This window comes from Phlebotomus papatasi, chromosome 3, assembly GCF_024763615.1.
Source record: "Phlebotomus papatasi isolate M1 chromosome 3, Ppap_2.1, whole genome shotgun sequence".
Taxonomy (NCBI): Eukaryota; Metazoa; Arthropoda; class Insecta; order Diptera; family Psychodidae; genus Phlebotomus; species Phlebotomus papatasi.
The window spans coordinates 34353518-34371033 of record NC_077224.1 but is presented as its reverse complement, the minus strand read 5'-3'; the positions used below and the strand labels follow the sequence as shown (position 1 = coordinate 34371033).

The window sequence follows — 17516 nt, the reverse complement described above, 5'->3', positions numbered from 1 at the left end:
AGCTGGACATAAACTACTGAGCCTCCAATTTTCTTTGCATTTATCACACAGCTTGAGCTTTTGCAAATATAGGAATTTCCGACAGAAGTATCTAAACTAAAGTCATCCAAAGGATTTCTCAACGACATTATTAAATTTGGAAATCAATTCCAAATTAGTCTCTGAACTTATTCATCTGGATAATAAACAATTTATTCAAAAGAAATATTCACATTGGGCATAGTCTTGTTGAGTATCACTTAAAAGCACAGGAAATTACATTTTTTATAAGAAAATTGAAGATATATATCAACTTTAGTCCATGCCAGAAAATCACTCTACATTATCCGACGGCTTTGGGCACAGCATGACTTTTTGATTGATAGCCTGTCAACTAAAAGAGTCCTCCATCAGAGAAGTAAATTGAGCATAATTTGTAAATTTTACAGCAACCAACAAAAAAAATCTCCTAAACTTTCTGTCTCAGTTCAGTATGTATTTTCGCCAATTACAATCTGAACCTCTCCTTGTCCACCTTTTCATCCAGAATAATTCACACTCTATTAATTATATTGTATCAATTAATAATCCAAAGCAATTTAAACTTTGCTCACATTTGTTAAATTAAAGAAATAATTTCCACGCTGTGTTGAAGATTATTTCATCTGAAATAAAATGAAACTCATTTTGAAAAACTCTTCTTAACCACACACAGGATGGCTTAATTCAACTGCAACCAATTACTGATCGCTGTGACTTTCAAACCGCTAGTGACAGCTCGTTATTCCGCTTAATAATGGAAAATTCTTATTAAAGTATGAGAGCGCGTCAATACTTAATCAAGAATGAATATCTTAGGGAAATAACTGTCAGGAACAAATTGGTACACTTTTTTATAACAATATTATTCCTACATCTGTAATATATTTGTTCCAAAAATTTTCGATGTCCGTGGACGAGGTACTTTTTTAGAACGAAATTGTTACTGATATGGGGAATCTTTTTGTTACCATTGTCAGGAACAAATTCGTGTAAAAGATTTCGTGTTACAGTTAAAGTCTATACTTCAGTCGAGATGGATTTCGATGGCGAAAGTTGATAAGGAACATCAAAAAAGAATCTACTTAAGAGTGTTATATACAGACGCGTGCATGACAAGAAGGGGAAGAGAATCTCAAATTAAAAAACTGAAACCATGTACCACAAAAATTGCCACATATTTGGCGTCCTCCTTGCTTCGTTGGTGACGGGTGAGTGAGTGTGAGAGTAGGGATGTAGGGATACGATTTTATACTAGACGAGCTATTTTTTGGAAAAAAAATTGTTACTAGGGTGGATACCCCGAATGATGCCACTACCCCATTTGATGCCACCTTGGATAAATTCATATTTTTTTTCAAAATTGCAATATGCAAGACCTATAAAACATATACCGCCATATATGCTAACACCAAGGGCATCTTATTAAATTGTTTGTTTTGGCATTTATTATATTTATTGTACATTTAGAATATAAGTTTTAAATGATGTGAATGCTGAGTGAAAAATGGCCGAAAATATAAAGAATTCTCTTAAGGTTTTCAATTTTTTCATTATCTTATTTTGCGTATTCATTTAAGACATTTGAATTTTCTTATTAATATTTGTAATTATAGATAATTAAAGTTTTCTCAGATGTCAATATATCATATTTTCGTATTTCATTTTGATGAAAATTTGATGATGGCATTAAATGTAGCCTTTTTAAATGAATGTCTACAAATAATGCCATCACGTTTTACCAAGTGGTGCCCTCATGCGGCAGTCAGTAAATTTATATTTGACAATAGGCTTTGATTTTCGAGTTGCGAGTTTTGTTATCAAATTATTCTAATATACCCTGAAATATCAAGGTAAGTACAAGAAAAATATTAAATATTAATTAATATATACTTATTGCATGACTGTGTAGAGAAATTTTATAGAACAAAAGAAAAACTCGTAAAATAGAAGAATTAAAAGGGATTGACAAAAAGTGAGGTTATCCGGAAGAAATGTTTTTATTCAGGGAATATTTTTATTTTGTTATAATCTTTTTCTATTTCAGATTAAAAGTCCTTTAAGCTTTGAAATGACTCCTAGAGGGAAGAAGAAAAAGGGCGCTTAGTCAGATTTACAACTGAATGATGCTTTCAGCGCTACCAGTAATGGGATGCCTGTAGGAAAGGCAGCGCGCCAGTTCCAGAATCCCCGGACAACTGTACGATACAAGTTGTCGGAGAAAATACCTCGTGGAATCAGTGAGCATGGAGGAAGACAATGTTTCCTCGGTAAGGAAATCTAGTTAGAAATTATGGAATGGGTCCTCCAACGTGCCAGGCGCAGCTTTCCAGTGGGAAGAGATGACCTTCTTATCACTGTTCAACAAATAATTGAAGGCCTTCCAAAAATATGAGAGGCTTCAAAAATAAAAGACCATCCTGATGAAGTTAAATGGCCAGAACCACAGAAGAGGAGGCATGATCAGGAAAATATCCCAAGGGTAATTACCTCAGATAAAGTGGGTGAACTTAAAAAAAAAAGATTATGAAAATAAAAAAATGAACAGGATAAAATTGAGAGAAAAGTTGCAAGAGAGGCAATCAAAAAGGAAAAAGAAAAGAAAAAGGAGGAACTCAGTGAAGCCCGAAAACAAAAAAAAAAACAGAACTTGAAGAAGCATTGTAAAATAGAAAAAGGCATCAGAAAATAAACAGCTCCTATTATTTTCAAATTATTATCTTTTTTATTAAATTCCTTAAATTATTTTATTATTATTTTCTTTGCTAAATTTATGAGGTGTGATTTTTACATAATCACTTACTTTATAAGGAAACAAAATACTCATTTTAAAAAGGTGGCATTGAATGGATCCTCAGGTTGCACCAAATGTAGAAAAGTGGCATAAGATGGAGATTTTTGCATAATTATAAACAATGTTTATTTTAGATACTTTGGAAAAAAGTTATGGAAAGTCACTTAGATGTATTGTAAGGCATAGCTTCAAGGTACATTTAACCAAAATTTTAAGCCGTTTGGTTGAAGAATGAGAAAATTATAAGCAATTAAATTTTAAAAGTGGCATTGAATGGGGCATCCACCCTAATATTGGGTATATTTTTGTTTCTCCTAGAAGGTACAAATTTATTCCAAACATTTTCGGTGTCCCTGGACGAGCTACGTTTTGAAACAAATTCATTACTAATATTGATTATCTTTTTGAGTCTCGTAAAATAAACAAGATTGTGCCAAAAATTATGGTGTCCGTCGACGAGCTAATTTTTGGAACAAATATGTGCCGAAATTTTTTACCGTGTACATTTCTCACTCGATCTCGATGAGTGATTCCCGTAACCCTTTAAGGACGCGAAGGTCAAAAAATGAGGGTCTGAAAAAAATCGCTTTTTTGGACTTTTTAGATTTAGTTTAGACTAAAACATAGCTTGAGAAGGTCGTAGGAAAAATTCCATTTTTGGGTGTCCATTAGTGTCCATTAACAGAGCAGAGTGCATTGTACAAGCTGTCGGGAAATCACTATTACCTTCGTTTTATCCAAGTTCACCTTCATTCATATTTCGGCACAAACATTTACAAATCGGTCAAGTATACGCTGAAGCTTTCCTTCTGAAGATCCAAAAAGAACCAAATCATCTGAAAAGAGGAGATGGCTCACCCATTGAAGATGACCCACAATAAGACGACACAGTCCATTAGGACTATAAAGCAGGGGTCAAGAGATCTGATAATGTAAAGTTAGCTTTAGCTGAACTGAATATACTCTAGTCATTCGCAACGTGGTGTTCAAAGAATTAATTCAGCTGTCAAAAGCTTGAAATAAACTTCACAATTTTTTTTCCCTATTCATGTGAATATTCTACCATACAAAAGACTTAGGTGATAGAGAAGGCTCAGAAGTGTTGCAGAATAGCGAAAAACGTTCAATAGAAAAATGTTTTTAAAAGAAAGCATTGTCTTTGGATCAGAAAAATCGAAAGACAATGAAGAAAGTTAAAATCGTTCCATAACCTAGATGAAGTTATACGGGGGCTTCAGACCTAAGGCTTAGCCATATAGCTTAACTGCTCTAATTTCTTATCAATCACGATTTTTCGGAAAAAATTAATTTAGGATTGGATTATTAAAGATAAATAATCTATTAGTCTCTCAAAAACCAATACAATTGCACGCTATTGAGGATTTTGAGACCTTTGGAAACTAGACTAAATTTCTAGTCTGAACACCGCTTTATGTGTAACAACATGTACGGTCATACCGCCCTGCTTGCACGGTGGGACCCACCGGACCTTATTCCTGCTTAAGTCGCGGTAATTCCCAAGACTCGACTTTGGAACGAGCTGAAGAAGAGAAGAAGAGAAAAGATTTCCAGCGCACGGTACGACAAGATTGATCGCATGAATAATGCGAGGAAGTTTTTTGATTATGAAGAATGCGTCCCATGACACAACCATTCACGGTTGTGAGTTGCGACGTCCCTGTGAGCGCTGAGAAATGTTTAAGACATCACAAGGCAGAAGAATCACAAGGACGGAACTCTAATTATAGTTTAATGGCCTCTACACACTAGAGAAATTTATGTTCATATTTTACACTTTTTCCTATACCCCACCTCTTAAACATTAAAAAGATGGAAAAGCACGATGTGATCATGATAGAACATCCGATGCTTAATCTCTCGAAAGAAATGATTAAATGTTGATATTGCGTAAGGGGGAGCTGGATGAATGTGGCAATTCGCTGCCTTAAAAAGATCAGTCAGAACTAAAATAACGCCCCAATATTGAAGAATATCTGAACATACGTGATCACATTTTATTCTTCCTGAACGACGAAGTAAGAAGTTCGACCATTCGTGCCTGATCTTACCTGTTGTTTCAACTGTCAGAGATTTAGCCACATGAAAACATCATGTAAAGGTGTGGCAATGTGTGGGAAGTGTATCGAGAAGGATCACTACCCGGGTACTTGTTCCAAGAAAGTGAAAGGCATAAATTGTAGAGGCAACCGCGTATACTGGCATAAGAGAGATGAATAAACCCCAGTAGTTCAGTCTCACCGTAAATTCATGTGTTCTTACTACTCTAGTACCACAAAAAAATTCATTTTAAAATTTAATTTAGATATTCGAATGATCATAAAAACACAATAATTGTAGAGTTTACGATCGTTAGAACTCTGCACTGAACTGCTCTCCACTTATGTTTTAGAACCATGTCGTCAAGCTTCATACAAATATGTATCCCAAAACCGTTTTAAAATTATCTCTGAAGCCGCAGGTAATATTTCGTTAAGAAGGAGTGGACGTTCTAACTATGCTATGCAAACACCGTTACAATAATTGTGCTCCAATTAATATTAGCTAATAAAAACGTATCGTTCATCTTTTATAACGTACAATACACTTCCCAGTTACTGTATAAAAATCCACTCGACTTTTCATATCAGATCAGCAGTTCACAAATATCCTGACGAAATTTGAATACCGGCGAAAAAGCGGGAATAATTTTCAAAGTAACGAGAAATGGACTACGTCACTTCCTTAGAAAAATTATAGGATTTCGAATCTGTGGTAACCTCTTCAGTATTTTGTTGTCCTACGCAGAAAAATATATTTCGTAAAACTGTTCGTAAATGTTTATAAAGTCCTACTGGGAACTCACAAAATGCTCGTAAATCGTATAAACAACAAAAAAAAGTTCGTAAAAGTTTGTACTTTTTGCACAAACATTGTTCGTAACATTATCACTTGTCGCGCATTTTTTTGTTTTTTTTACGAACATTACTTCTTTTAAGAGTTCGTAAACACACAGAAAAATGTTAGTAAAATTTTGTCATTTGTTCGTAAAGTTTTGTCAGACACACAAAAAATGTACGAACAAATGTTTGTAAAGGAACAAAAAATGTTCGTCAAATAATCATGTTACGAACAATGTTTGTGCAAAAAGTACAAACTTTTTTGTAGAGTATACAATTTACGAGCATTTCGTAAGTTCCCAGTAGGAGTTCACAAAGATTTATGTGCAATTTTACGAAATATTTTTTCTGTGATATTATTACTAAAAATTACCAAAACTTCAATGTTGCAAAGAATGGATTCATATTGCAAAAACTCACGTTTGAGCAGCTTATAATGCATTCATCGGCTAGGGTAAATTAAGGTAATTCAAAACCTGCTCCAAATGGAATTTTTTCGCTATTCCAAATGGAAACGTCATTGTTTTCATGATAAATACATTACTAAATTATTATATTTATATATTTTCTATACCTCAGTTTCATTATTTAGTTAATTTTGCTTCAAATAAAGCGAAAATTCATTTATGGTCACAAATTATAATTTGTAAATCTCTCAGAAAAATTAAAAGTGTACCCTTTCACCATCGAATTTTTCATCGATCGACCATGTTTTTCAATGAAAAACACAATAAGGTGACTGTTGCTTATTCGTTTTGTTTAACATTTCATGCCACATTTCTGGCTAATTTTAGTTAAATTAAGTGTTAATCTTTATTGTTAACAGTACGTGAAGTTTTCAAATGAAATAATTACCTATTTCGTGAACAAAAAGGGTTTTTCTGAAGTGTCTGCAAATGCTTCAATAGGAAACCCTGGAAATATGATTTTTTGGAGAGATTTTCCTATTGTTTTAGATGGGAAATGAAAAAAGACCAGGAATAAGAACAAATCCTGCACTCAGGAGCAACTCAACAAGGTTTTAGAAGCCTTTCGTCGCGGTTTCACTTACACTGTTTGTCTCCAATTAGAAACTTTCCCTTGTCTCCATTTGGATTAATATGTTTCCAATAGAAGCATTTTACGCTCGCGTATTTTTCTTGTATTTAAGAAGTTTTTCAAATTATATCTAAAGAATTTTGACTGAACAGTAAAATTCTAGAAGAGTCAAGGAGCAAATTTATATAATTCTCTTCAGAAAAAAATTTAACTTAATATGTTGAATCGTCTGTCACAGTTAAAACGTCTGGAAATGGTTTCGAATTAGGACATTTACCCTAATTCAGAGTAATTTTCCATAGTATGAAATGCTACATGCTACAAAGAGGGGCATATCAAAAATTTGAAATAAATTCTCAAATTTTACATATTTTCTGCTTTCTATTTCGTTCGCATTAATAAAATTCTTTTTCGAAGAAAAAAAAATCAAAGCGCTGATTTTTTTTTTTTTAAGTTGCAGTTCAATTGAGCCACTCTATAAACCCTTCCGAATTAAAAACGATTTTTGAATGAATTCTTGGAAAATTTACATTTTATTCCAGAAATAAATTTAACAGAAAAGAAAATTAAGGAAAGGAGAAAATGTTACTTACTTTGTATTCTTTCTTATTTAGTGAATCCTCGTTAAGTCTTCAACAATCTTTATAATGTCATCAACTGTGGCTTCCTTCTTAACACCCTCAGCTTCGATCTAGATGAAAAGAAAGCAATGTATTAAAAGAATTGATAAATAAAACAAAAAAAAATAACTATACCTCGAGACCAAATACGGTTTCTCTCATCTTATCTCGACTCAAATCCAGAAAACTCTCCACAAGATCTCCATCGATAAATCCCTCACATGGCTCCATTTTTGTGTCCGTGTGAAAGCTCCTCCAAGTTGAATGGCTGATTTTACCAACAGACTTGATAGTGTGCGTCAATCTTTCCTCCAAATTCTTGAGAATCTCATAGAAATTGATAGGAATCTGCGTAACTAGACCAATAGCCCCACTAATTGTCCCATATAAAACACATCCAGAAGTCTGTGTTGTATTCTCCCCGACATTTTGCATCACCAACGAACCATGCCTAAATACATTAATCATATCCCCAAGATGGAACATAGCAACTTCAGGCATTTGCTCACGCTCCTCATCCGTCGTTGCTGCACTATCTTTCTGACATACAAAGAGATTATTACTGTTCTCAGCACCCAAAAATGTATCATCATCGAGAATCTCAATGGCTGTCATCCAATTTGGTTCAAAATCCCTCGCAATCTCATCAAAAGTACCCTCCATCTGCTTATACTGGAGCAGTGTGAGTGATCTCATGAGATCACCAACAAGAATAAAGTCACCCTTCGTCTTCAGATACAGTGCTATGATATTATTGAAGTGACTACACTCCAAACGCAAATCCTTGTCACTTGTCCATTCAAATAACCTCACTGTGGCATTTATACTCGCCAATACTTTACCATTGAACTCCACAAGGGAGTAACATGCTCCCTTCACCTCCTTCTCAGCCACAATCGTCATTTTACCCTCCGAATAGTGATAGATTATTATTCTGCCAATCTATTAACAAGACATGAGAAACAAAAAAAAATGTTTGAAGAACAAGAAACATCAATTTTTCTTGCAGGAAGCTTAATACAAGAAAGGGTTGTTATTAAGCTTTTTAGCTTTACGAAATTATTATAACTCGCTGTCTATTTTGGAATTTTGATATATTCTCACCGTTTCAGATGGTCAAAGAGAAAAAGAAAACCACGAAGAACTACAAGACTTTACATCAGAGAGTACTTCTTCGTTTTTTTCCTTTTTCCATCTAAATCTGTTAGCAAATCTCACAGTTCCAAATTAGAGATGATTCCAAATTACCCCATCTTATCTTACCCTACCCCAAAATGTAGTTCCTCATTATTTAACTAAATTATTAAAATCATTTCGCGATCTAGATTTATGATAACAAGCCAAAGTATTTTCCTATTTGATTTTTTTTTATGTTTACCAGTTGAAACCTTAGAGCAAAAACCAGCTACATTAATAGAGAAATGCATTTACGATAGATTGTTTTTACTTGCAGCAACTCATGGTCATAATTGGTTGAATTGACACTTAAAGAGATTCTCAAAATAATATGAGAATAAGCGGTGATGGTCAAAATCCTGAAAGCCAAAATTCAGAAACAAAAAATCCCAAATACTCAAAATCCAGAAAGGGACGAAATTATACGAAGGATGATGTGTGGTATAATTATCCCAAACGCAGAAAATTTCCCTTTTGCCTCCAGTAAGCGCGGATGCAATGATGTGAGTAGCTACGAACCTTTAAAAACACGATATTTTGATTTTTTTGTGATTTTGGCTTGCGGAATTTTGGCTTTCGGGATTTTGGCGTTCGAAATTTTAGCTTTTTGGGGATTTTGGCCAATTTGTGTTTTAGGCCCATTTGGAATGTTGACTTTTCGAGATTTTGGTTTTCGGAATTTTGGCATTCAGGATTTTGGCTTTTCCGGATTTTAACACATTCTAGATTTTGATCCATTCGCAAATTTATCCCATTTCGAATTTTGGCTTTTCGGGATTTTGACTCATTCGGGATTTTGGCTTTTCAGGATTTTGACCCAATTGGGATTTTAGCCCATTTAGAATTTTGGTTTTTAGGGATTTTGGCTTTTCGGGATTTTGATCTATTCGGGATTTTGATCCTTTGGAATTTTGGCTTTTAGGGATTTTGACCCTTTCGGGATCTTGGTTATTCAGGATTTTGATCTATTCGGGATTTTGACCAATTTAGAATTTTGGCATTTTAGGGATTTTGATCTATTTGGGATTTTGACCCATTTGAAATTTTGGCTTTTGGGGATTTTGACCCAATTTGAATTTTAGCACATTTAGAATTTAGGTTTTTGGGGATTTTGACTTTAAGGGATTTTGACTCATTCGAGATTTTGGCTTTTGGGGATTTTGACACAATTGGGATTTTTGGCCCATTTAGAATTTTGGTTTTTGGGGATTTTGGCTTTTCGGGATTTTGACCTATTTGGAATTTTTACCCATTTGAAATTTTAACTATTGGGGATTTTACCCATTCGGGATTGTGGCTTTTCGGGATTTTGATCGATTTTGGGATTTTGACCCATTTAGAATTTTGGATTTTGTGGATTTTGGCTTTTCAGTATTTTGATCTATTTGGGATCTTGCCCCATTTGGAATTATGGCTTTTGGGATTTTGACCCAATTGAGATTTTGGTCCATTTAGAATTTTGGTTTTTGGGGATTTTGGCTTTTCAGGATTTTGATCTATTAGGGATTTTGACCCATTTGGAATTATGGCTTTTGGGGATTTTGACCCAATTGAAATTTTGACCCATTTAGAATTTTGGCTTTTCGGGATTTTGACCCATTCGGGATTTTGGCTTTTCAGGATTTTGATCTCTTCGGGATTTTGACCCATTTGGAATTATGGCTTTTGGAGATTTTGACCCAATTAAAACTTTGACCCATTTAGAATTTTGGGTTTTTGGGGATTTTGGCTTTTCAGGATTTTAATCTATTCGGGATTTTGGCTTTTCGGGATTTTGACCTATTCGGGATTTTGGCCCATTTTGAAATTTAGTTTTTAAAGATTTTTTTCACATTCTAGATTTTGGCCTATTCAGAATTTTGGCTTTTGGGGATTTTCATCCAATCGGGATTTTGGTCCATTTAAAATTTTGGCTTTTCGGGATTTTGACCCATTTGGGACTTTGACCGGGACCCTAGAACAATACTTTTTTTCAGGCTAAATTTACTCATCGGTTGATAACTAGGTTGAATAACTAGGTTGATAACCAGTTCGAACTAATTTTAACTAGTAAGCGATTCCAAAACCTTTCAAAGAAATTAGGGGAAGTGTGCCAAGTTTCGGCCAGCTTCTAATTTCGGCCACTTTGGGTGTAATTTCGGCCATGGAAATAAATTAATTAAAATTATGTATGTAATCTTCGAATAGTCAATGAATTCATTTTGCTTTTAAATATTTATTCATTTTAGGATGTATTAACACAAAGACCGTTAAATTTTAGGTATAATTTGAATTTAAATTGAGTTATAAAAACTCAATGTGGAAAAGGGTCTTACAAAAAATGTGACAGATCGATTGTGTTTCTATAGCAGTCTTGCGATTTGTGTTGAAGTGCAGAAGATTTTCCTGTGGTGTTTTTCATGAAGATTGATTTTAGTTTTCATTAAAGATTGTTCTGTTTATGTTAATAGTGAATTAATCTTTAAACTTCGGGTAAAATTTCCCGAAAAAAAAGCTGGATCCTGTATTTCGCGTAAAAAAGTATATACTTTGTGAGCGTCTCTCCGGGTGAGTTAGTGTTGCCTAATTCCGGCAACATCTTTTGCTTTCCTAAATTTCTTATTCATTTTATGTTTTTTTTTTCAATTTCTAAGTTATACAATGTCCAGAGAAAAAAAACCATCGCTTCTATGAAAAAGATAATGTGGAAAAGACCTTGGAAGAGTTCAGGAAGGGCAAATTGCTACGGGAATCTGCGCGTAAATTTGAGATGCTACTCTTCAGCTGTTTAGGACAAATTACACGGAAGATCTCAGGGCTTGTGAGTCATATAAACGTATTAAATTAAATATTAAACTCGTTCCGTTTGACGTCTTGAAATTTTCTATCCGTTGCGTCACAAAAGGTGGTCAGAAAAAAGGTGGCCGGTATTTCACTCAAAGTGGTCGGAATACTATCCAAAGCAATGTTCATATTATTATTAATTTTTTAATATTTTAGGAAGTGATTTAAAAAAAAAAAAACAAAGATGATAAACTAGTTTTCAAGGTTCCACACAACCCTTCCCGAAAAGGAAGGAACAAAAAATATCAATATGAATTATAAATAATGCATTTCAAACTTAGGACTTCGGTGTTTATATGCAACTATGCCGAAATTTGGCACACTTACCCTAATTATAATGATAAAATGACAATCATTTTAAATTAAACAAAAATATTTCAAAATGCAAAAATTTATCAACTTACCTTGGGTTCTGGTTCCTCAGCATTCACAATAGCCGTCCCCACAACATAGTAGGTGTTGGGATCATTTCCCAGCTTGGCTGACATTAGCGACATGGCATACTCCGATTGAGTAAATTGGTGAGCATGTAGCACTTCAAAGGTATTCTGATCAATAACTAGGAGATTGTGAATTTCCACTTCCTGCCCAAATTCAGCATTGCTCCCAGATGCTCCAGCTCCTGGCTTCAGCAGTGAACCCACATTATTCGAAGACGTAACATTTTGGGTCTGTGTTGAGGCACTGGGACGCGATGGGATGAGTCCCGAACTATCCTGAATGTCCATCCTTAGTGTGATGACCCCAAAAGTCTGACTGGCCTCCTGATAGGCTATTCTGCGTGGAGTCTCTCCCAGTGGAACTGTTCGAATGTGCAACTTTTGGATCTCATCAATTGTGCCCAGAATGACAGAATTCTTCGTGGCTAGAGCCAAACTGTCAGGATAGGCTTCAGCATTGAGACTGCACATGTGATTGACCTCTTTTAGATTGACATTCGAGAAGACCAATTTGTGATTCGAGGAATAAATGACCGTTGGACGATCTGAACAAGCAAATACATTGGTTGTTGAGAGTGATCGGAAGGTCTTCAGGATTGTTGGTTGTGTTCCCAAAGTCACTTTTTTCTTCTCACTGAGAGCCCCTGTTGAAGTGCTCAAGGCAAAATAAAACATCGATCCATCTCCCAGAGCACAAAGAAGATAAGTAAATCCTTCAAAAGCTGTCATTAAAATTGATCGAGGGATTATCTCTCCACCAAGTTTCTCCGTGTGCAACAATTCCAGACTCGGCAGTTTAAAGACACAAGCCGATATATCCGTCCACAAACCCACAGCAACCAGTTCAGCACGTGTCTGACGCTCCTCCAGTGGAGAAATGTCCAGACAAGCTACCTCATAATCCAGTGTCACTTGAGCTTTCTGTACCAGAGCCCCTTCGCAAACTTCGATGTAGAAGACATCGCAAGCCGAAGCACAAACAAGCTGACAGAAATTACAGGCAACAACACCAATCCTCCGATCTCCCGGAGGTTTCCACTCACTGAGGAGTGTTCGGCTGTGTGCCTGAACAAGACGAGCTGTCACTGGTGTCACTTGAATGATCTGCAAGGACACGCCAATTCCCATAAATCAACCCCAAGAATAAGGAACAGAGAGAGAGAGAGCACGCTTAAATGATGGGAATTTATATTAGGATTTCATGATGATGTCGTCGGCTAATGGAGCATTAAATTAAGCTTTATCAATTGCATATAATGATGCTATATCACTCAATTAGATAAGACTAAAGGAGAAGAGAATAATTTTACTCACTCAGTATAATGCATAGAAATTACGCTATAATGCACTTTGGATAATGGACAGTTTTGTACCAGCAATAATTTCTCAGATTTATGGCCTCTCTACACACTAGAGAAAAAAGCCAAGTGATAAGCCTAGATCAGCTTATAGAGGTGCCATTCCTTCATTGCAAATTTGGATTGTGGCAAACTCGAACGATATTTATACATAAATAATGCAAATTTCGTTTAATAATTCTTAAACTGTATGTAACATATTATCGTTATTAATAAGGGAAATTGGATGAGAAATGCATAAAAGCCATAAAAGTGTCTGAAAATCTTTAAAGTTGATTATCTCGGAAACTATGAGAGATAGAGGCCTCAACTTTACATCCGTTTAGAACCTCTGTCAGCGACCCGTGAGAATCCGCGTAAACATTTATTATCCAAAAAATACGCGCCACGCGAAAATACGCGACCCGCGAAAATCCGCGAAAAAATTCGCGACCCGCGAAAATCCGCGAAAAAATTCGGGCCCCGAGAAAGTCCGTGAAAAAAACACGCAACCCGCGAAAATCCGCGAAAAAAATCGCGGATCGCGAATTGTATAATAATACCTGACTGTTTGTAATAATTGTATAACTGACTATGTAGAGAGAGAGAGAGAGAGAGAGTGGTATATATATATGCACAGAAAAAAATATTTTGTAAAAATGTTCGTAAATGTTTGTGAAATACTATGGAGGACTTACGAAATGCTCGTGTATCGTATAACCCACAAACAAGTTTGTAAAAGTTTGTACTTTTTTCACAAACATTGTTCGTAAAATGATCATTTGACGAACATTTTTTGTAGTTTTCCAAACATTTGTTCGTAAATGTTCGTAAAATTTTGTACTTTTTCACAAACATTGTTCGTAAAATGACCATTTGACGAACATTTTTTGTACTTTTACAAACATTTGTTCGTAAATGTTCGTAAACACACAAAAAATGTTCGTAAAATTTCGTCATTTGTTCGTAAATGATCGTAAAATGTTCGACAGGAAAACAAACATTTACGAACAAATGACAAAATTTTACGAACATTTTTTGTGTGTTTACGAACATTTACGAAGAAATGCTTGTAAAAGTACAAAAAATGCTCGTCAAGTGATCATGTTACGAACAATGTTTGTGAAAAAAGTACAAACTTTTATGAACTTGTTTGTGGGTTATACGATTCACGAACATTTCGTAACTCCCCCATAGAAACTCACAAACATGTACGAACATTTTTACAAAATATTTTTTCTGTGTGGGAAAAGCTTGTCCGACGCCGCTTCTCCCACTTTTTTCCCGCCTGACTTTAATTGGTCTAAATTTTCTGGGCTACAACATAAACATAAAATTTTCAAAATCGCATGCTTAGATTTCGAGATAAACTACAAAACCGGTTTAGCTCTTTCGTCTCCTTTGGGACTCTGGGTACCCATGGAAACAACAATTTTTTGGACTATTTAGAATCGATAAAAATCCGATTTTTCTGGATAATTACAAACTATAAGGATGTCCAAATCTAGGATATTTTTTGCAGGATCCCAATTAACTCCTGAGCTAAGATATTCTTGGTCAAAAATCGTAAATTTTCGATTTTCTGCTTCCTTGCAGATATTGTGACTTTTTTGACCAAAATAAGAAAAAACCTCTCGGGGCCAATAAGTATGGTAACTAACAATTACAGATTACATAAATTCGAAAAATATTTTTTTCTCAAATTTTCAAAAATCTTGTTCAAACTTTATGGGTACTCCCGTCCCCAAAAATCTAGGAGTCAAATGTAAGGTCATCCCGCCATTTGCTTTTTGACACCAACCTTGTAAGAAAATTCCAAGCGGGAGCGAAATTTTTGCCAATATGGCCGATAATTTTTATATTTGGCATCGCGGGAGATTGCTTTCAGGGAAGTTTTTCCTATTCTTCCTGATTTTGGTGAATTCTGATTTTCCAGGAAGTGTCTTTTATGCTTTTGAGAAAGCTTAATGTGCCTACAATAACAACGTGTTGTGAGAAATGTGTTTTAAAGTGTTATTGTGTGAAATATTTTGAGGAATCTGTTGGCAAGCAGGAGCTGGGTGTCCTTTTTAGAACTTCCTGGACATCCCACAAGATACTGGTCAATAATTCTTCTTGTTTTAGTGATCAACATTGTAAAGGAGTCATTTGACATGCAAAAATAATTCACAAAATTGATATTATTGCCTTTTGGAAAATTGAAGTTTGTCTCCTTTTCGTTCCTTTGAGGACGAGAGTACCCATGAGTTTTACTGAAATTCGTTCGCTGGATATGTTGTGGTCCGGAATTTCTCATTTTTTTTTAAATATGAATAAATTAAATTTCTCAAACATTGAAAAGATATTGTGACTGGAATAAAATTTGCCGATTCTTGCTACAAAGGAATTTGTTTAATTTTATTTTGAAAAACTCCTAGGAATTTATCCTCAATGTTTCCTAACATGTCTCTTTCAAATGTTTCCTGGAATTTTTTTGCTGCATCCATTCTTTTGATGCACCGACGAAAACAATGGAAATTGTAAGAAAATCTTTCAACTTACCTCCCCATATTCGTCTTGGAATTTGGGATATGAGGTAATCACAGTACAAAGAATTCCTTCAGGATATGTAGAAAGAATTACATACTACAAATTCAGGTAAATTTAATAAGAGCTTGGATGGATTGCACTAAAATTGGAATATTTCGAACCGGACACATATTTCCCATTCCTATTTTCTAAAAATCTAGACCACAATTGAATTCATTAATTGCAATGTCAATGCGTTTATTAAAAACATCGTTCATATTTTCTGTGTAGGTATAGAATTAACAAAATTCGCACTCAATAAATTTCCCCCGTAAAATTATATTGTTTATTCAATTAAATATAAAATTAATTTAATACCAAAATTACGAATAAAAGTATTGAATTAGATTACTTCAAAGTGCATCATCAGGTCTAGATATTGAAGTAATTTTGTACAAATTTCAGAAATTTATTTGAAAATTCCAATTTTATCTCAAAATTTCTGACACATTTTTCAATAAATTATGCTTCAATATTCCATTTTGATGCACAATTTTGACATAAAATTGATACGCCAAGTTAAAACACTGAATGTAGTTATAAATTATATTTATTGGCTTCTTGTCTTGTGTCTTCAAGTGACTTTGAGTGACTTCAAGCGACTTCGAGCGACTTCGATGTATTCTAGTGTTGCACTTACTTTTATGCATATTTTATGTTTATTTAGCAGTAAGCGCAACACTAGGAAATTACAATCAGCATAATAAGCATAATAATCTTAAAGCATAACATATTTCATCAAATATCTTAACTAAAATAAGGAAGGGGAAGGAGTTAACAAATAGGAACACAGATGTTCCGCTACATTCCTTTCCCCTTATGAAAAGTGTGAAGCACTTTATAAGTTACATTTTTGTTTTTTTTTTATATTATTTTATTGATTTTACAATATTTTCTTTTTTTAAAAATTTTTTTTTTGCTAATAATTTTGAGATATAATTAATAACAATATTTACTAAAATAAATAAAAATCATTTAGATTCATTATATACATATATTTTAGAGTTTAGTATTCCTAAGAATTATTACTAAGAATTATTAAGGCATTTCTTTATTTTAAGAAAATCTTTATCTTAAGAAAATAGATTTAGCTATATTATTGCGAGATGTATTTTGTATATTATCAGGTTCCATATATTCTTCTTCTTGAATGGTATTTGAGAATCTAGGTTCTGGTGGGGATATGAATGTAGGGATTATAGGCGATGATATTGTAGGTATAGGGGATGAAATATTTACTGTAGTGCAAGTAGATCCTTCACTCAGAAAAGAGCTCTTAATTTAGCTCTTGAAATAAGAACGGGCATTTGTGTCTTGGGTTAAAGACTATTTTACTTGAACGAAAGCATTTTTTTTAAAACACGCTTTGGCTCAAGAACGTACAGTGTTTGAATTTTCAAAGATTAAAAAAAATATCTCTGAAGGAATTTTAAGCACCGAGCAGATCATGGAGCAAAGCATAACGAGCTTTGATTCCAGTATCAGATTTTCTCTGCTGTATCGCAACAATATTGACGTACACTCACAAATAATAAACGCAATTGAATTTCACGTTTTTTTTTATTGAAGTATCACTGTATACATTTTTAATCTATTGTATTTCACATTCCCTATTTTTTTATTAAAATCTAAACGAAATTCATCCCTTTTTGTCTAAATCAAGACTCACATTTAGGAAGATTTTTTTCCATCCGACTATCGATGAGCGAGATACCCGACATGTTTACAATTTTTTTTCATCGGGACCATCTCGCAAAAATCTTTTAAATTTTTCACTATATAACATTTTTAAATAAAAAAATCAC

The 17516-nt window shown here is 34.1% G+C and overlaps 1 protein-coding gene across 2 annotated transcripts in view; it reads right to left on the bottom strand.

Moving 5' to 3' along the window:
• Nucleotides 1–454: 454 nt before the first annotated feature.
• LOC129805385 (DNA damage-binding protein 1) overlaps nt 455–17516 on the bottom strand; it is a 33039-nt gene continuing 15977 nt past the window's right edge. The window contains exons 3-6 of one of the 2 annotated variants that reach the window (XM_055853270.1): nt 11771–12910; nt 7503–8309; nt 7341–7438; nt 455–644 (exon numbers count right to left, since the gene is read on the bottom strand). In XM_055853270.1, coding sequence (XP_055709245.1) covers nt 7358–7438; nt 7503–8309; nt 11771–12910 — 2028 coding nt within the window. In that variant the 3' untranslated portion in view covers nt 455–644; nt 7341–7357. Of the gene's footprint in view, nt 645–7249; nt 7439–7502; nt 8310–11770; nt 12911–17516 lie in introns of those variants that run through there. The other variant, XM_055853271.1, reaches the window with a different exon arrangement.